This window comes from Acinonyx jubatus, chromosome A3 (genome assembly GCF_027475565.1).
Source record: "Acinonyx jubatus isolate Ajub_Pintada_27869175 chromosome A3, VMU_Ajub_asm_v1.0, whole genome shotgun sequence".
NCBI classification, from domain to species: Eukaryota; Metazoa; Chordata; class Mammalia; order Carnivora; family Felidae; genus Acinonyx; species Acinonyx jubatus.
The window spans coordinates 80,200,857-80,221,837 of record NC_069388.1 but is presented as its reverse complement, the minus strand read 5'-3'; the positions used below and the strand labels follow the sequence as shown (position 1 = coordinate 80,221,837).

The window sequence follows — 20,981 nt, the reverse complement described above, 5'->3', positions numbered from 1 at the left end:
GGAAGGAAGGAAGGAAGGAAGGAAGGAAGGAAGGAAGGAAGGGAGGGAGGGAGGGAAAGGGAGGGAGGAAGGAAGGAAGAAAAGAAAGGAGTTGAAAAAAGAGGGAAGGAAGAAAGGAAGGAAGGGAGGAAGAAAAGAAAGGAGATGAAAAAAGAGGGAAGGAAGAAAGGGAGGAAGGAAGAAAAGAAAGAAGAGGAGGGGGAAAAAAGAAAAGGAGGGAAGGAAGAAAGAATACTATTCTAGAATAGGTTTCTTTAAAAAAATTTGTTGAACTTGGGAAGGTCCCTGCTGATGAGAACATGCTCGCTTTTTAAGGATCAAGCGGAGGTTTAAAATAATAGGTATTATAGAAAACAGTTTTACTATTTTAGCAAGATTTTTTTCTGTCATTTTTTTCCAGTCTCAGAATTAAGGGCATTATTTAGTATTATTTTTGTTAGATCATCACATTAGGATAGAACTGAATATATGTGGTCAGACCAACTAACTTAATTGAATATCAACAGGTGGAGCCAGTAATTGAGTCATTAGAATTTATACATTTACTCATTTCATGTTCTCAAGTGATTGAATTTAGGAATTAATTTTGAAGAATTCCATATCTTATTTAGATTTTAAATACAGAGAATATACAAAGAGAATGAGTACAATATCACTGTCTAGCAACTGGATTTTGTTAAAGATTCTGAACTATTGTGAAAATCATGACTCTTCAGAACCTAATATAAAGATTCTAACAACTTCTTTCCAACAGTCACCTATCAACATGTTTTAGAATTGTAATTGAAGGTTCCTGGAGAAGTAGCTATCATGGCATATGTTATTCATAGTTTAAGAATGCCAGTTTATATAGCATTGACCATTTAAATTTAAGAAAACTGTTTTATCTTGGGTCATTTAAGTGTATGAACAATACTACTAAAGTGTTTTATTATAGGTTTCAGATTATTAGATACAGAAATAGAAGCCACGTTTTAGTGTGTTCCTGTGATTGAAACTTTGATATCACTGATAAAATGTCCCCAAATCAGGCCTTCTAATGTATCTAAGCAGACTAAGAATAAGTATAATTGGAAATCTATTGTTTTTCTTGGCTAATTAGGCCAAGGGCTCCAGGAAGTATAGAATGGTGGATGTATGCTAGCCCTACTCTAGTTATTTGTCAAAACTAAAAATTGTTCCTTTTGCTGTAGAGGCAATGGGGCCAAATCTATGTAGTCCTATATGTACGTTACTTATAAATTCTTATGTTAGAAGATGGTCTCATATTTTTTTACAGCTCCAAAATTCTCTTCATTCTCCTTTAGTCCCATCATTTTTAGAGATGAGGAAACATTGCTTTGTTCAAAGAGAGCTAGAACTAGAACATAGGCTAATACTTGCTAACCATGCTACGTGCTAGGGTCAGCCAAATATGGGCATTCATTTCTATCACTTCCAGATTTCAGATCACTGTACTTACTAATACTATATAATACCATGTAAATTGCTTACCTCTTGAAAGTTTATTTTAAAAGGAACATTTTACTACTATAAATGGAAGATTATCACTTCCTAAAAATACAAAGTAACTCTAAAAAGGAGTCCAAATCAAGACGAAGCTATGCTATTAAAATTTAATTTAAACTTTAAATTTAATTCTTATTATTACATTTTTAATTCTTGCTGTTCTTGGTCAGAAATGTGTCAAAACAGTGTTTTCCTGTTTGATGGCAGTACCTTAATTGTCTAATAAGAAAGGCACAGTTAAAGCTTCTAATTAAGCTTTGCTTAGCGTTTTGTTATAATAGGATGCTTCTTTATGGGGGAAATAAGAAGGTATGAATTCTTGTTCATATTAAAGTATGATTTAACACAGATCAGAAGGTCTTGTTAGATGGAACCAAAATTGTTCTTTAGTTAATTTGAATTAATTCGTTTTAAAACTCTTAAATTTTTACACTGAAGATTTTAGTTAGCTTTATATTGTTTATTTTTCCAAATGAGAGATATGATCAGAATAGTTTATTTTACTGAAATAAAACATTTCTCTGGGGAGAAATTCATCTGGGGAGATGCAAGGAGTTTATAGTGTATCTGAATGGAGGAGATGTATGTTTTATTTAAATAGTTCTTAAGCATGGGGGTACCTGGTTGGGTCAGTTTGTTGCACGTCCTCCTCGGCTCAGGCCATGATCTCACGGTTCGTGGGTTCAAGGCCTGAGTCAGGTTCTGCACTAACTGCTCAAAGCCTGGAGCCTGCTTCAGATTCTATGTCTTCCTCTCTCTCTCTGCCCCTCCCCTCTTTGTCTCTCAAAAATAAATAAACATTTTAAAAAAGAAATAGTTCTTAAGCATGTTTTATTTCTTTAAAATAATTTAGTGTTTTTCAAATTTACTAATAAAAATTAGTGTGTTTATCTGAATTGTTGGTCTAAATGTGTATTTCAGTTACAAGAGATAAAAGAGGGTGAAAATGGCTAAGCCTTTTCCTTTTGCTTGTTCTCATTCATTGGGCTACAAATGTTGTTGTCTGTGTTGTCTTCTCTCTGAAAGTGCTGCTATAGAAGCTGTATTTCACTGTACTGTAGAAAGGCATTTTTTTTTCATGAGTTTCCTATGAAAACTGTTGGTGGATGTAAAAAACCAGGAGACTTTCATGGGTTAGCTAGTAAGAGTTTTGTTGTAAAACCTTTGTAACAGGTCTAACAAGAAGACCATAAAGAGAATAGATGTAGGAATACCTGATCCCATTAAACTGCTGATAAAGTAGACAGGCTAGTATTATGAGGATTGTTTATAGTAGCAGTTTTTGTGGCTTATCAGAAGTGTTAGTGTTGTTTTCCATATGTGTGTCAAATTTATATTTTTTAATAAGGCTTTTTTTCTCTTTCTTTTCTTTCTTTCTTTTTTTTTTTTAAATATATGAAATTTATTGTCAAATTGGTTTCCATACAACACCCAGTGTCTTTTTTTTTTTTTTAAAGAGTGAGAGCACTTGTGAGCCAGGGAGAGGGGTGGGAGGTGAGGGGAGAGAATCTTAAGGAGGTTCCATGCTTAGCACAGAGCCTGATGTAGGGTCTCAATCCCATGACCCTGAGCTGAAATCAGGAGTCAGATGATCACCTGATTGACTCACCCAGATGCCCCTTAAATTAAGCTTTTTAATTTGAGGTCATTGCAGATTCCTATGCAGCCAGAAGAAATAATACAGAGATTTTGTATACCCTTTACACAATTTTCCCCAATGGTAATATCTTGCAAAACTATAGTAAAATATCACAACCAGAATATTGACACTGGTAAAGATACAGAACATGTCCATTCACCACAGGGGTCCTTCCTATTGTCCTTTTGTAGCCACACCTACTTCCCTTTTACTCCCACCCCGTCCTTAACTCCTAGCAAGAATTTATCTGTTAACCATTTCTATAGTTCTGTCATGTCAAGAATGTTACATAAATAAAATCATTTGTGTAACCCATTGAGGTTGGCTTTTTTTTACTCAGTATCATTCTCTAGAGATTCATCCATGTTATTTCATATACCAGTAGTTTGTTCCTTTTTATTGCTGGGTACTATTTGACAGCATAGATGTATGACAGTTTAATCATTCACTCAGTAAAGAATATCTGGATTGGTCCCAGGTTTTGGCTATTATGAATAAGGTTGCTATAAAGATTCATGTACAGGTTTTGTAACATAAGTCTTCATTTCTCTAGGATAAATGTCCAGGTGTGCCATATATAATTGTCTTAAATATTTCCTTTACATACATTTAGAACCACATCAGATGGTGTTAATTTTTGCTATAACTTTCAGACATAATGTAGAAATTCAAGGAAAGGAAAGCGTATTGTATTTACCCATACTTTTACTTACCATGTTGTTTCTTCTTTTCTGATGTTCTAAGGTTCTTCTCTTTTATCATTTCTCTTCTTAGAGAATTTACTCTAGCCATTCTATTAGATTAGATCTGTTGGTGACAAATTTTCCCTCACCTGAGACTGTCTTGATTTCTCCTCCATTTTTGCTGGGTATAAGATTCTGAGTTGACAGTTGTTTTAGCACCTGAAAAAAATAAGCTACTTTCTTATGGCTTCCATAGTTTCTGGTAAGAAATCCACTGTCATTCTAATTGCTCTTCCCCCCTCCCCCTCACCCCCTAAGTAAGATGTAATTTCTCTTTCTTTCTGATTGCTTTCAAGATTTTCTTTGCCTTTAGTTTCAGAAGTTTAATTATGATGTATCTTGGAGTAGATTTTTTCAGGTTTATGCTGTGTGAGATTTGTTTAGCTTCTTGAATATGTGTTCCTCCTTCCAAATTTGTTAAGTTTTTGGCCATTATATTTTTGAATACTTTTTTTAGCTCCATTCTTTCTCCTCTCTTTCTGGGTTCCAGTGATACAGACATTAGATCTTTTGCTGTGGTCCCACAAATCTATGAGGCTCTGCTCTTCCTTTTTTCTTTCTTTCTTTCTTTCTTTCTTTCTTTCTTTCTTTCTTTCTTTCTTTCTCTCTTTTCTTCTCCTTTCTTCTCTCTTCTTTCTTATTCTTCGCCTATTTTCTCTCTTAAGATTAGGTAATTTCTATCTTCTGGTTCACTGATTCTTTATTATGTCCCTTCTATTCTGCTGGTGAGCCCATACGAAAAAGTGAGCTTTTAAATCTTGTTTGTTTGGTTTTTTTGGTCAAGACTTTCTATTTTTTGTCCCATGTATGTTTGTGATTGCTTACTAAACCATTTTTATCATAGTTGGTTTAAAATCTTTGTCAGGTAATTCTGACATCTCTGTCATCTCAGCTTTGATATTTATTGATTATTCTTTTTGCATTGTCTTAAAAACCTTTCTAGTTCTTACTATGATGAATGGTTTTCTGTTGAAACCTAGACGTTTTGTCATTATGTTCTGAGACTCTGGATGTTATTTAAATCTGCTTCCACTGTCTTTTTCCGACACTGCTTTGGCAGGGGAATAGGGACTGCCTCCTTATTACTTCCAGGTAGACCTAGAACTCCAGGTCCCATACTCAGCCTTCATTGACACCCAAGGGAAGGAGATCCTTGTTACTGTCAGATGAGGGTGGAAGTCCAGGCTCCCCATATGGTCTCCACTGACATAGCTAGAGTAGGGGTGAGGACATGTTACCAACCAGGAGGGTGGAAGTCCTGACTCCCTACTTGGCTGCCCTTACAAATACCTTGGTTGTCAGGGGCAAGGGACTCTTCATTATGGCCTTCTGAGGTGGAAGTCAAGGCTCCCCATTTGGCTCTTGCTTGTGTGGGCAATGGTAGGGCCAGTGATTTCTGTGGTGGTTGGCTGCAGTAGACTAGCTATTGTCAAAAGTTACCTGTCTTGCTAAGGCTGCCCCTTTCTCCTTCCTTTAACTAGAGTGAACAAGCTTTGGAGGTGGCTTTTTTTTGTCTCTGCCAATTGACATTTCCAGATTGCTGGATTCTCTTCAGCTCTAAGTCTGGGATATATTAAGCAAAAAGAAAACCCAGAGAACTCAGCATTTTGTCGTTCCTTGTGCCCCAAGGTCCCTAGCTGGTCACCTTCTCTACTTTTCAGAGTCTTCCTATATTTTATATATAATATCCAGAGTTTTTAGTTGTAGTTAGTGCAAATAATAGGGAAAAATACTCCTACTCTATCTTCCTAGAAGTGGAAATTTCCAAGTTTACATTTTTAAACTATTTAAACAGTTGGACCAAATATATAACCACTCTTCGGAAAAATGTCACACACCTTCTATATAATGTGATATATTTTGCATAATATTGTACTCACAAGGACTGCTAGAAAATAACATCTTTATTTTAATTTTTTTTTAATGTTTACTTATTTTTGAAAGAGGCAGAGTGTGAGCAGAGGAGGGACAGAGAGAGAGACAGACAGACAGAATCTGAAGCAGGCTTCAAGCTCTGAGCTGTCAGCATAGAGTCCCATAAGGGACTTGAACCCATGAACCGTGAGATCATGATCTGAGCCAAAGTTGGATGCTTACCCAGCTGAGCCACCCAGGTGTCCCAACATCTTTATTTTAACTGAAATTCATTGTTCATATTATTAATGAAAACTTTTCCCTCTAGGAGATAATGCTAAAGGTGTCCAAGGCTCCTGACCAGTGAACAAAGATTTGAGAAAGACAGCCAAGCTCATGTTTTCTCCTGATCAAGAAAATCATCCATCCAAAGCACCAGTAAAATATGGTGAACTCATTGTCTTAGGGTAAGTTTTCCCCATCTGATGACACATAAAACTGAATAATAGGTAGTAATTTTGGCATCTAAATCAAACCTTTTTAGAATGTATTTCCTACCTATTTCCAAAAACAATTTAGAGCTACAAGGTAATATTATCTCAAAATAATGTTGATAATATTAAATCAAGAAACTCTTTCAATTCTCATTTTTATGCCATCTCTTATAAGTGCTCTAATATGCATAAATTTTGCCTCACCCTCACCCCCAGAAAGCACAAATCCTCTTAAGATAAAATAATGTATTTATCTAAAGTCATATAGTCATTACATTTGTCTTCCCTATCCTATCTTTTAGAAAAGTTTGCCTCAGCTGACTTTACCAAAATCCCTTCCCCCCTTGAGGTCATTTCACATAGGTTAGCATTTATTTGTTACTTTATACCTCTGAGGAAGTTGTTGCTTTGGGCTTATGGCCCTGTGCTGCTTATGATAGGGTTGTATAGACATAATGATACGATGACTTTGAAGGCCCGGATCTCACTACTTATTTGCTTCCTAAGTATTCTCATCCATTTACATAAACACAGTCTAAAGATTGAGGAACAAATGATTCCATTATTTCAATTTATTCAGTCTAAACTTGCATTAATCAAAACAGAGACACAATACTAGTCTACTAGCTAGAAATCTCAGAAACTAGAAATTGCAAAATTTACTTTCCCTTTCTCTTCTGTCTAGAAAACAGCTCTCTGTACATCACAACATGCTTTAGAATCAGGTTGGTACAAGTTCTTGTTTAAGCGAGAATGTGTCCATTGTTTCAGATGAGAGAGTAAAAGAAACTAGACAGATCATATGGAGTTAATGACCTTGACTGGAAGTCAGGAATGCTACATTCCAGTACCTATTCCAACATTGCTATTATATATGACCTTGGGCAAGTTACTTAACCATTCTAGGCGTTAGGTTGCTCTTCGGTAAAATGACAGACAAGATCATCTAAGACCCTTTGAGACCTAAAAATAAAAACAACTTAAAAGATTAGAAACTTATGTAGTAACTACAATGTTATAATTTCAAATCACATAGATCTTAATGTATTAATAACAAACAGTTTTTAAGTACCAAAAAATATTCCAAATTAAATTCTTCTGCCAGGAAATTTGAGTCCTTTGAAGACTAGAATTGATTTTTTTTTTTTTTTTTTAATGTGCATAAACACAAGCAGTAGAGGGGCAGAGTGAGAGGGAGAGAGAAAATCCCAGGCAGCGATTCAACTCCCAGGAGTTGGATACTCAACTGACTGAGCCACCCAGGCATCCCTGAAGACTAGAATTTAAAATTGAGTATATGGTTTAAACTGCCTTTCTTAGCCCAGCAGTTTCTCATTTAACCCTCAGTTAGTGGTTGTCTCTGCATTGGCACTCTTGGTATCTTAAAATACAAATAATACTTTTCAGCCCCCTAGGAGAAATAAAGCTGGATATGGTTGTCAGTTTGGTGTTGTCACTACTTAGAAAAGAGCTTTGAGCGATGGTAACTCAATGAGGGAGGGGAGCATATTCCCAGAAGAGAAACAAGTCATGCAACTTGGCAGACAGAAGGGTCAGGTACCCACAGTGGGTCTGGTGGCAACACACATCCTGGAATGAGTAGTGTATTAACTAAGGGGCACTGCTCTGAACTCTGATTAGCAAGGACTTTCTCCAATAGAAATCAGTGTGTTTAGTTTTGTGTAAAGAGTTAGTATAATTTCTGTATGTGGCAGTGTAAGTTTCTTCCTCTTCCTTCTCAGCCACTAATGTAGGCCATTTTGCAATTATATTCTCCTTCAACCTCAAAACTGGCCCTAGTCCCTGCCTCATTTTCCCTCAGATTGACCAACTATATATGAGAGACTAGCAAACCAAAGATTTTGTCAGAGGGCATGGGACAGTGAATGAGGAGATTATTATTAAGGCACTGTTTGTGCCATAATGAAGCAATAAAGAATGAAAAAAGCATGACAAACACCTGGATTCAAATCCTAGTTTTTCCATTATCACTTGTGTGACCTTCAGAAAATGGCTTAATTTCTCTGAGCCTCTAAGGAATCTTATTCCTCTGAGGAATAACTTAATTCCTAACCTGTAAAGGTTGAGTGATGCCAATCTCAAGAGTTTCTATGAGGATAGATTAAATGAGATGTTATGTGGTAAAGAACACAATAGTGCCTAATACATAGTAAACACCCAGTGTTTTGGTGTGAACTTCTTTCCTATTCAGTCCTCACTTACTTGCTTATTTTCAAGACATATATATGTTATCATGGAGAAATGATTACGAGATCTGAACAACAAAAGTATATTTAATCACTACTTATCAGGCATCTCCTTTGGACAGGTTTTGCCAATGTGTATGTGAATGTGTATGTGTGCATTCAAGTCACTGAGACTTATCAAACAAATCTAAAAACTCTCAAAAGTTAAGCTATTTAAATGACAATTAAAGGAGATTCTGTTTTAGACAATTCATACTGGACTTTTTTAAAGATTATATTAGCACATGCAAACATTTACCTTTAAAAGATACAGAATGAGTCCTAAGGAATCAGATATGCCATTAATCAGCTCTTGATTATCTTGAATAAAAGAGGGAAGAAAAATACATATAACTTAAGACTATTTATAATCCAAAAAATACTTCTTTGTGACTTGGAATGTAACCAAAATCTCATTTTGTTTCATACTCGTAGACAGCTGGTCTGGGGATCAGCAGTGACTAAATGGAATTTGAGATACTTACAGTGTGCTAATAAATGATTAATTGGGGATTGATTCTTATTGTAAGGCAAAAGTAAAGCATTTAATTTAAAATTGTGTGGTTCTTAAAATAGATCACCTAGACTTTTTCCCTCCACCAGGTATAATGGATCTCTCCCAAACGGCGATAGAGGAAGAAGGAAAAGTAGGTTTGCTTTGTTTAAAAGACCTAAGGCAAATGGGGTGAAGCCCAGCACTGTGCATATTGCTTGTACTCCTCAGGCTGCAAAGGTAAAAAACAAACAAACACAGATTAAAATAAATCTGTTAACTTGGAGAAATTGAAAGACATGTACATGTTGTTTATATTCTCTAGCATTCACTTCACATTCTGTACCAGAAGTTTCCTTTTGTTTGGATGGGAGAAGACTCTTTGGAGACATAATATTTGGAGGGCTGCCGTATGGAAGGGCATCAGACTTTTTTTTTTTAAGTGACACACCAGGATCAGTGGGTGGAAATTAGAAGGAAACATTCCCTTTTCTTATTTAAAAAAAAAAAAAAAAAAAAAAAAAAAAAAAGTAGGTTTGGGCCAGGGCTTCCACTATTACCAAAGGAGGTCTTGCCTGGGCTGGGCAAGGAATGTAGTATATAATAAGCATACTCAGGTTCTAGAAGCATAGTTTGGATGAGGTGATTTTTCTAAAGTAAGGGTCTTTATCAGAGATTCTGTGTACGCTCATATGTTTTGTTTGCTCATTTTATGACCCTCATAGCTTTTTTTTGCTTTTTTTTTTTTTATTTTTTTATTTTTAGCACTAGCAGGACAAAGGGGCAGAGGTCAGGGGTGGGAGAGAGAGAGAAAATCTTAAGCAAGCTCCATGTTCAGAGTGGAGCCTGATGCGGGGCTTGATCCCATGACCCTGGTGACCATGGTGACCATGATTTCGTGACCTCAGCCAAAATCAAGAGTCTCCTGACACACCCAGGTGCCTCTGACCATCATAGCTTTTAATATAGTGCCTTGAACAAAGTAGACCTCAGTAATTATTAAAATGAATCAAAGCTGTAAAAGCAAATACCCAGCTGTATCTACAGTTTAACTTCTCAGTCTCCTCACATATTTAATGCTCTTAGCTCCTTTTTCTTTCCTTATCCAAATCTCCAGAACTGGGCCCTCATTTCAGAACACTTGGGCTTTTCCTGGAGTGATAGACAATTAGGGGGAATTTCAAATCTTTACATTTCTATGAATTCTACTTCCAATTTTGTAACACAAACTGTATTTGATATCGTGTTGAATGAATAAAAATTACAAAGTGTTTCTGAGCTTCTGGAAATACCTGTGTTTTTAGCTAAGCAGCCCCAGGATGTGCATCAATATTATACCATCTGAGGCATATCTTTGTCAGCGAAATAAATGAGAGAGAAATTGACATGTGATGACTTGTTTTAGGTCATAACTCCAGTCCTGAAGTTAATTGGATTTGTTTGTGTCCAGTGTAGTGTCTAGAACAGTCCTCTTGCCTTGACGAGGCCTTCTCTATTACTGTTTGAGACCCAGTAAATGAAGAAAAGGGACCATTTCTTTTAAGTGTCTCTTTTTGCAGAGAAGGGATGTGCTAAGCAGGTAGTGAAAGTGAACGGCTAATTGATCCAACCTGAGGAACTTTATTCCAGAATTGCCTCTGCAGGAGTGCTATTGCATTTTGGGTGTGCCATTTCTATGCAGGATTGTCCTGTATATTGCAGGACATTTAATATTCTTGTCCCAACCACTAATGCCATTTAAGCCTTCAAATCATTGTGACAGCCAAAATATGTACCTACATATTTCCAAGTGCCCCTTACACAGCTAATACTATCTGTGGTTGAGAACCACTATCATAGGGAAAATATTTCTGATCCCACTTTTAAAATACCCTATTCTGGCAGTCATCTAGGATATGATTAAACCCTACTTTTCAGTCCAGTGAGAACTTGACATAGTTCTTATTCTTAATCTAAGAGTAGGTTTGATAGCTAAAAAAAAGCCAGGGATTACAGTCTCAATGTACACAAAACCCTGTGTTTTCAAATCTCTTTAGCCATTAAGAATTCACTTCTAAGGTTCTGGGCAACTATTTGATTGAAAAATCATTGGTTTGTGCTGAATTAAAGTAATTCTAGGTTTTAAAGCCTGTAAAACGATTATATAATGTTTATTTTTAAAATGTTAACAACGTGCATGGGAATGGATCTACATTGCATTTAATGAGGTTGGATACCTCTGTGAAGAGAGGAGAGTAAGAAGAACATGTAAGCAGCATTGATATTACCTGTTGAATTTAATTTCTTTTAAGAAATCAGAAGTAAAAGTGGCATTATTATGCTTTGATAGAGCTGGGTAGTTGGTACCCAGGTGTTTTGTTTATTCTCTTTAAATATTTGAAAATTTCACAATCTTAATTAATTTTAAAACTACTGTTTTAGGGCTTTATCTATTACAGATTACCTACAAATTGAAACCAAGTAAAGATTTATGATACCAAAGTTCTAGTTAAGAAACATTTTTAAATTTAGCTTCTTTGCTGTGTATAATCATTCTTTTCTGTTTTCCTTTTATGCAGTCTGTTTCCACTTCCTTTGTGTAGGTTTTCCCCCTTTCTGATATTATCTTCAACTCATATACATAGAAAACACCTGAAAAGAAAACCAAAAAGTTCTTTTTAGCAATGTTTTTAGTTTGGGATAAGTCAGAAGTACAGTCGTAAGCATTATGTCCATTTCCTTTGGTAATGTTTAATCATTCTATGAATTTTTCCATATTTGGCCCAGCGTATGGCAAATATTTGTCATCTATAGAGCCACGGAATGGTTAAAACCAGTTAACTCTGCTTGTGGTAACTTAATATAACTCTTTGAGTTACTTTAACAATAATTTTCTTCATTATCTTGAAAAATACTGTATTTTCTCCTTATTAGAACAGTATTCAGTACTGTTTTCAGTTTCTACATGGGACTTGATTTTGATTATTTTATCATTTAAAATATTTGGAAGGGAGATCCATATTTTATAGTGTTTTTATACAATGAAATTATGTTCTTACTCTATAACATCTTCAGATTATTTTTACACCCCACTCGACCCAAGAAGCTACTGTCACAGCTGAGGTTATGGAAGAGTTATTTTCTCCCTTAAATTTTAGGAGAAAATATGTCAAGTATGTAATACATTACTTTTCTTTTTAAAATTTGATTTGATTACCCTACCAGCTAATTTTTGCTATTAATCTTTTCTTTCTTAGGCAATAAGCAACAAGGACCAGCACAGCATATCGTATACCTTATCTCGGGCCCAGACAGTAGTGGTTGAATATACTCATGACAGCAACACTGATATGTTTCAGGTATTATGACATCTGAATTTTTTTTTTCCTTAAAACAAAAAAGTTAAAAACCTATTGTCAGTGACTTTTCCTGTGTTCAGATTAATGATTAGTATATTTTAACCACGTAGTTCATTAAAATATATTTTGATTTCTAAATCTCATATATAGAAGTCAGCATAGCATGGTTAAGAAATGAGCTCTGAAGTCAGAATTCCTAATAAACATTACTTAGCCACTCTATGCCTCAGTTTCCTACTATGAAGTGCAGATAATAGAGCTTCCCTCATAATGACATTTAGGAGGCTTAAATGTGTTAGTACATGTGAAGTGCTCAAAGCTCTGCCAGGTGGCTGGTAAACACTTAGCTATTAATAATAGTAGTTATAATAATAGTTCAGTTAGCTATTATGCCAAAAAAGGAACCAAGAAATAATCTGCACATATTTATGACCTTTTTTGCCACTATTTCCCACTTTCCTCTCAAGGCAACAAAATGTATGGGCAGTCTGTAACTGTCCATATCATGTATGTGTCAGGCTTGTTTTCCAGCACATATTTGCTCCAAGCTACTACTGATGCAGTAAAAGGTTTTTTTCTCTCATTTTTGTACCAGTCCAGTGCTGATTGGTACATTGGTAAACTTGATATATGATAGAACAGTCAAACCGAAAGATGAAAACTAAAATCATGGTCTTCTCCTTTATTTGGTTTTGTAAAGCCCTGGGTTTTTTGGAAACAAATAGGACATTACTAGTACCTGATAATGTTGCTCTTATAATTACTGCCCCAGTGACTTTGCAGTTTTTCTTTATTTACAAGATTGAATGTGGAAAGGCCTGGGATGTCTTTAATTATAACCAGTAACAAAATATTTCTCTGAAGTCACTCACTGCCCTTCTTATAGAATACTGAATTTTCTAGAATAGTGTCTCTGTAGTTAATATTAGAATATGGTTGTATGTTTATGTCTTTCTTGCTTTTCCCAAAAAAATTTAAAATAAATAACACCCTTAATGAAGTTGAAGGTTGGGATCTTAATGAGAACAAGCTTTAGGATGATTTCCACATTTTTTTTCACTGATAGCCAGTTAAAATGAATGTGCCTAATTAACTTTTTTAAGAATCAAGATGCTCTCTAGATGTTTGACCCCAGAATTTTAGTTTTAGATAGTACCTTACATTTATTTGTTTATCCCTTATTTTTTGTCAATAAAGTTACTGAAATCTTGTGAATTCAATGTTACAAAGTTAGGTGGGGGCAAAATTGGGATTAAACCAGGCATTCTGAATTATGGAACAGTGTCTTTACCATCTTATGAAGGTCCTTAAATAAGTTGCGCCATTTTTGGTTTTCTCCTTTTCAAAAAGGAATGGAGAGTTTTTCCCAATATAATAGACATGATGCTCCTTCTACAAGCATTATGTGTATGGAAAATCCAAACATTTCTATATCAAAAAAATGGAGATACATCAGAAACCACCCTGATAAATTAGCCAGTCTTTGAGAAACTGGTTGTATACACATTCTAGGATTGCTTCCAAACTGAACAAGATAATTTATTGTTCAATTCATTAGCTATACAAACTCCAACTCTGCATTGGTGGACACTGAAGTTAAATAAAGGAGACATTACAAGTTGATTGTATTCATAGCCTACACTGGTAGTCTAAATGTGAAGCTTCTGATTGGATTGAAGAAGGGTGAGGGAAAGACTTTAATAGTAGTGCCTTTTTATCCCGGCGGTTTTTTTTTTTTCATTGTTTGTTTATTTTCAAGAGAGAGACAGAGAGACAGCATGAGCAAGGGAGGGGCAGAGGGAGAGAGGGAGACACAGAATCCAAAGCAGGCTTCAGGCTCTGAACTGTCAGCACAGAGCTCGATGTGGGGCTTGAACCCACAAACCGTGAGATCATGACCTAGGCTGAAGTCAGACACTTAACCAACTGAGCCACCCAGGTGCCCCCCTCCTTTTTTTTTTAGTCAAGTTGAGCAGGATTTTGCCAGTCCAGCCAGTAGAAAGGCATTCTGACAAAAGAGAAGGCAAAGTACACAGTGTGGTAGATTGACAAGTAAGCTGGTTGTAGCTAGAATATACTTTTTGTGTGAATAGCAATGATACGAAATTAAACTGGATTGGTGGGAAGCAAATTGTGAGGTCAGTTTCTAATTATTATAGAAATAAGAAACTAAGAAGTTTGGATAGCCTGTAAGAGACCATTGGGGTTTTTAATGAGAGTGGGAGATAATAACATGATAGGGATCTATGTTTTTAAAGCTCATAGTAGCAGTTCAAAAGAGAAAGAATTACAAAATTTATCTTAACACACAAAAATTATATTTTGGAATCTGATCATGATCACAGAGGTTTCTTCTCTTCATAAATTCATGAGATTTCTTCCTTCTTTACCAATATTGCTTTGTTGTCTTAAATATCCTCCAAGTCCCAGATCAAATATCAACTCTTCTGGAATAATCTCTCCTCCCAAATAAGTGCCATTTCTGAATTTCTTGATTCTAAATATCAATCCTCAATCTATTTCCTGGCCTACATCTTTTGGATCTAAAAGAGCCTTGGGGCGCCTGGGTGGCTCAGTTGGTTGAGCATCCGACTTTGGCTCAGGTCATGATCTTGTGGTTCGTGAGTTCGAGCCCCGCGTAGGGCTGTGTGCTGACAGCTCAGAGCCTGGAGCCTACTCCGCATTCTGTGTCTCCCTCTCTCTCTGCCCCTCCCCCATTCATGCTCTGTCTCTCTCTGTCTCAAAAATAAGTAAAACATTAAAAAAAAATTGTTTTAATAAAAAACATAAAAGACAAAAAACATAAAACATAAAACACAAAAAAATATTTTTGGAAATATTTTTAGTTTCAAAAGTCAGAGACCATTTTCTTTGGCTATTATTATCTTAAAAAGCAGGAAAAGGGACATCCAGTCTTACATTTGTTAACCAACCAATTTCTTTCAAAAACTATCCAAACTAATGACTTACAATTGATGATAGGACAAAAACAGTAAAAGTATTTTATCCAAAGGTGTGTAGGTATGAGGAATTCTTGAGGCTCAACTATGCAAAGAATGACTGAAGTGTCATCTTTGTGGAGGGTCAGTGTTTTTTCTCAGTATCCAGTTTCCTCAGTTTTAGATACTACTTTGTAACAAACCCGTGAATGAACTGATCATTTTTAAATGTTTACTTTAAAACCCTGTGACACTTGTCAGTTCTGTCATCTGTTCCACTGATTTCCTTTTCAACTTTCATCTTTCAAAATGAAAATTAATTTCTTTACTAGCTGGTACTTCTAAAGATGTTTTAATTTGCTGACCCGCCCACCAGAACTCTCCTTAGCTGGGAACCTTATCTTTCAGAAATATGGCCAAGAACCAGGAAGAAAATAAAAAAGGACGTCTGGCATATAAAATAAAGGCCACACAGGCCATGGGCTGAAATTCCTTTTCTTTGCTCTGTGGAGACTCTTTTAAGATCTTACCAAGAACCTTTTGAAATACTGTTCTTTGAGGTTTAGTTTTTTTGATTTCTCAACCAGTAGCAGAAAAATAGTTAACTGTTAGAGGAGAGCATGCTGCTAGAGATGAGTATGCCCAACAGTAAGAAATGATAGCTGACAAGCTGGCAAAAAACACAAGAATATCTGTAAAGTATACATAAGACCTCAAAGCAAACCTGTGTAAGCTCTTAACATTACCATAAGGATCAGCATTCTTGTACACCTTTATAGTACCTGAAGACATCACTGCATTTCAGTTTAATTTAAATGGTATTTATGCTTTAATGTCCTTGAGTCATCATAGAAGATTTACTTGTATGTTCACTACATTCTGGTAAAGAAGGTAGAGTAATACATGGTAGGCATATTTCCATCCAAAGGGGTTAAAATTAAAATTTGCAGCCATCTAAAATCTCAGCCATCCGAAGCTCTGCATTCCCTGAGGGTTTCATATATTCTGGGTGGTAAGTTCCCACTTAATTCTTTCTGTGCTCTAAATGATTATTACATCAGAACAAGTTTGACAGATTAGTTTTTTACGGTGTAGATGCTCTCAGAGTTCAGTATAAGTTTATTAAGCTTTAGAAATTCTAGAAGTTTAATGATTTCATCTTACTGCACCTTTCTTGAATGGATTTTCCACTGTATTCCTTTCAATAGGTTTATAGATATTTCTTTTTCCCTTAGATTGGTCGGTCAACTGAAAGTCCAATTGATTTTGTAGTAACTGACACAGTTCCCGGAAGCCAAAGTAATTCTGATACACAGTCCGTGCAAAGCACTATATCAAGGTTTGCCTGTAGAATCATATGTGAACGGAATCCCCCCTTTACAGCACGGATTTATGCTGCAGGATTTGACTCATCAAAAAACATCTTCCTTGGGGTAAAAAGCTGTTTTCCTAAATGATGTGTTATTTTATAACCACTTCTGTTTCCAATTTACAAATAAATGGAAGTTCACTATTCTTACTGCTACTAGGAGAAGGCTGCCAAATGGAAGACATCAGATGGGCAGATGGATGGTTTGACCACTAATGGCGTTCTTGTTATGCATCCACGCAATGGGTTCACAGAAGACTCCAAGCCTGGAATATGGAGAGAAATATCAGTGTGTGGAAATGTGTTCAGCCTGCGGGAAACCAGATCAGCTCAGCAGAGAGGAAAAATGGTAAGTATTGAGATGTAGTTTCTTACCTAGGTACAGTAAACTGTACCTAAGGTGAGTTAGACTGAATGTATTACGTATTTACAAAAACTCTTTTTTCTTTTTTTAAGTTTATTTATTTTGAGAGAGAGAGAGCATGAGCAGGGGAGGGGCAGAGAGAAGGAGAGAGAGAATCCTAAGCAGGCTCCATGTTGTCAGTGCAGAGCCCGACACAGGCCTTGACTCTACAAATTTTGAGATCATGACCTAAGCCGAAATCAAGAGTCAGATGCTTAACCAACTAAGCCACCCAAGGGCCCCTCCAGAAACTCTTAAATCTCTTGCTGACACAAGTCTGACTATAAAACACGGACTACTAAATATTATACTAGAGGATAATATCTGAATGTTTTAATCAAGACACTTGAAAAATTTATTCTTCATATCATGTTAATATGTTTTAAAACCTAAGCTTTCCTAAGTTAAATAGCACTGTGATTTTCTATTTGTATCTATATCTCTTCGATCATGACATATATTGGAAATATTAGACTTACTGATGAGCCACGTGTTTTAATCATCTATCGTCTTTACCATAAGGCTGAAAAGAAATCTGTTCCTGCTCAATATTTTACCTTTGGTTTTCAAACTTACATTTTTCATGACTACCATTAGAGTTTCTTCTATTTAGTAACAGTCATAGGAAATCTCAATTCTTGAGTAAGGAGCATGTAAGACCAAAACTTTCACGTGAAAATTGAAAACACAGTGGTGAATGTGTTTTTTGATTCTTGTTTCCTCTAGGTGGAAATTGAAACCAATCAATTACAAGATGGCTCGTTAATTGACCTCTGCGGTGCAACATTGCTGTGGCGTACTGCAGAAGGCCTTTCCCACACTCCTACAGTGAAGCATTTAGAAGCTTTAAGACAGGAAATCAATGCAGCACGACCTCAGTGCCCTGTCGGGTTCAACACACTAGCATTTCCTAGTATGAAGAGGAAAGATGTTGTTGATGAAAAACAACCATGGGTATATCTAAACTGCGGCCATGTGCATGGCTATCATAACTGGGGAAACAAAGAAGAACGTGATGGAAAAGATCGTGAATGTCCCATGTGTAGGTCTGTTGGTCCCTATGTCCCTCTGTGGCTTGGATGTGAAGCTGGATTTTATGTGGACGCCGGCCCTCCAACCCATGCGTTCAGCCCATGCGGGCATGTGTGTTCAGAAAAGACAACTGCCTATTGGTCCCAGATCCCACTTCCTCATGGTACTCATACTTTTCACGCAGCCTGCCCCTTTTGTGCACATCAGTTGGCTGGTGAACAAGGCTACATCAGACTTATTTTCCAAGGACCTCTAGACTAACAGACAGTTGTCCTCCAGGACTACATTATAAATTTATAAGCTAAGTGAGTTGGGTTTTCCAACCTGTTGTCCATGTCACAGTTTCTCTGCTCTGGTCATTTGCATTAAGATGAAGAATTTTTTTAAACATTTATAATAAATAGCAACAATTTCTGATCAAAAAATCTGGGAAACTCAAGAAAAGAATTTCTGAAAGTACCAGACTTCTGAATTCTGAGTTTTGAAAATCTATTTTGAGGATAAAAAGACATAGTCTAATTTGTTGCCTTCCTTTTAGTGTTTTTGAATCACCCATCCTCAGTGTTGAAAAATTGTTTTATATAACTGAGGGTACTGTTGGTTCAAACTATGTTAGTTTACAGTTTGTTGCAAACATTGTAAAATACAGCAACGTGTATATTAACTTTTTTCTATTTATCTTTATTATAGAAAATATCCTAGAATGTTCTTGATAGAGTAGCATGGTAACGATGGTGTCACACTCTTGGTGTGAATGGTAGTTTAGCGAGTATAGCTCAAGGATTTGCAAGCTTAGAAAGAAGGACAAGAGAGCCTCTCCCCACCCCCCTTCTAAATATGGAATTTGGTAAATTAGAATACTTTGTAAAACCAAATTCATATTAATTACTATTGTATAAGAGCTGTTTGTTTTTAACCACGTTGAATATAATCAGGAAAGTTCTTTTTCTTAATGTTTCTCTCAAGTGTAGTATATAACGAAAACTTAATGCTAAGAAACATTTTATATGCTCCGTTGAATATGCAATTTAATCTAGATTATCTATTTTTCTCCCATGATAACTAATCTGTTTTTAGTACCAGCAACATTTGGCAAGTTTATTTTTTAGATATAAACTGTGGTTCATCTGTTCACTGTTTCTAGAAAAAAATCATTCTCATGAGAAAAAGCATAAATTAACAAGGAAGAGAGTGACTTGATATGCTTTTAGAAAAAGAAATGCTTAACTAATTGATTATTCTGTATGTGGTCTTACCCAGGCATTAAGAAATCTAGAAAGAGATAAAGGGTTGAATGACAACAGTGCCCCCTTTTTTTTAACCTAGCAGACCAGCCTTAACTGTGTGGGCTTTGAATTCTAAGGAGAGTTGCCACCGTGTGACTCGAGGAAATGTTTGGTTGGCAGATGAGCACCAGTGACAGCCGAGTAGAGGAACATACTTGCACGGTATGTTTATTCTCTAATTCCAATGAGTTCTTTGCTTCAAGAAGCAAGAAAATGTTTCTTCACTCCCTCCCCTCCCCTTTTCATAATGTACCACAAGGGACGCATAGACAGTTGCACTACATCAAACCCTTTGTGACCTTGTAGAAATCAGTACACTTTTAGATTAGACAGGATCTTTTTTTTTTTTTTAATCTTCTGATTTGTGTTCCTTTAGTTTGAAAGTTGTGTAATACTTAATTGACTCTAGCAAATTTTTGTATGTGGTAGTATAGCTTTAATTTATCATAACTATTACTATGCTGTTCTGAATTTTCTTTTAGTTTAAAAAAAAAAAAAACCTGTTGCTTAGAAGCCATGAACTATTTTTACTTTAATTGAACTTGTCAGAATTTCCTTGTTTTTAAAAATGATCATTTGGGTTCACTCAGGAAATGCATGTCAGGAAACTTGTATTATAAGTTTACTAGTTGTGATGTATCAGTAACTGCTGTTATCCCCTTTTCAAAGAAATATAATTGATTTTGAAGTTTTCCACATAGTCACATGCTTTGTGACTAATGCAAGGAAATCAAGTCCTGTGTTGTATTTGTTCTAGTCATTTCTATTCAGGCTATATATTGTAGCTAATTTTTATTTGCAATTAATTTATTCAAACTAAGTAAATACTTTTCAAAATAGATACTTGAATTTGTCTCTGTGAGTTCATTATTGCATAGCCGAGAATGGGAAACCAGACACAAAAACTTGTGGACAAATCTACCTCTCCCCCACTTCAAAAATACTCACTTTAAATAGGTGAAGAATTTGCATTTAATGTAACACTTTAAATCGCTGGTCCTCTTGGGAAAGCATCTCTTACTTATTAATAAAGGAACTTTGTGTAGTGGTTGAATAATTGAGGCTTTAGTTAAGTCCTGCTGAGAGTTGGCTCTTTGCAAGTTGAATACTAGACTGTTTACACAGTGCCTCGATGTCCATGAAAGGTCCACGTTCTTCTCAAAGTGCCTGAATTTTCTCCTCCCAACTATGAAAAGTCTGATTCATTTTCTATCAAATTTAAGTTTTGAAAACTCAGGCTATTTAAATCATTAGGTGTTTTTCTGTTCAAGCATTTTGAATATTGGTTCCATCATTCTGCCTATATCTAATGAAACACTTTTACTTACTCAGTTGTATTAAGGGAATGTCAGTATTCTGGCCAAGGAGAAAAAGTTGCATTTAGGTCTCCCAAAGGTAATCTTTATGGCTTAACTCTTTTATGAAAGTGATCTAATTATCTAAATACTTCCTTAATTTGTATAGGGAATTTCCCTTCATCTAACATTTTAGGGTCATGAAGCAAGAAAGAGTAAATATCCAGAAGGAGGAGTCTTTTACCAGGCTATCTTCCTGAAGCTGTAATTGCTTACTTCCATCATTTAAAAAACATGCTGACACATGCAAAATAGTATAGGGGTAAATAATCATGTAAATA

At 35.7% G+C, this 20,981-nt stretch overlaps 1 protein-coding gene across 1 annotated transcript in view; it reads left to right on the top strand.

Moving 5' to 3' along the window:
* PELI1 (pellino E3 ubiquitin protein ligase 1) overlaps positions 1–20,186 on the top strand; it is a 58,772-nt gene extending 38,586 nt beyond the window's left edge. Inside the window, exons 2-7 of the mRNA XM_027072350.2 lie at positions 6,074–6,212; positions 9,089–9,218; positions 12,215–12,316; positions 16,491–16,688; positions 16,785–16,973; positions 17,754–20,186. Of these exons, the coding sequence (XP_026928151.1) occupies positions 6,142–6,212; positions 9,089–9,218; positions 12,215–12,316; positions 16,491–16,688; positions 16,785–16,973; positions 17,754–18,320 (1,257 nt within the window). The 5' untranslated portion in view covers positions 6,074–6,141 and the 3' untranslated portion in view covers positions 18,321–20,186. The remainder of the gene's footprint in view (positions 1–6,073; positions 6,213–9,088; positions 9,219–12,214; positions 12,317–16,490; positions 16,689–16,784; positions 16,974–17,753) is intronic.
* The last annotated feature ends 795 nt before the right edge of the window (positions 20,187–20,981 follow it).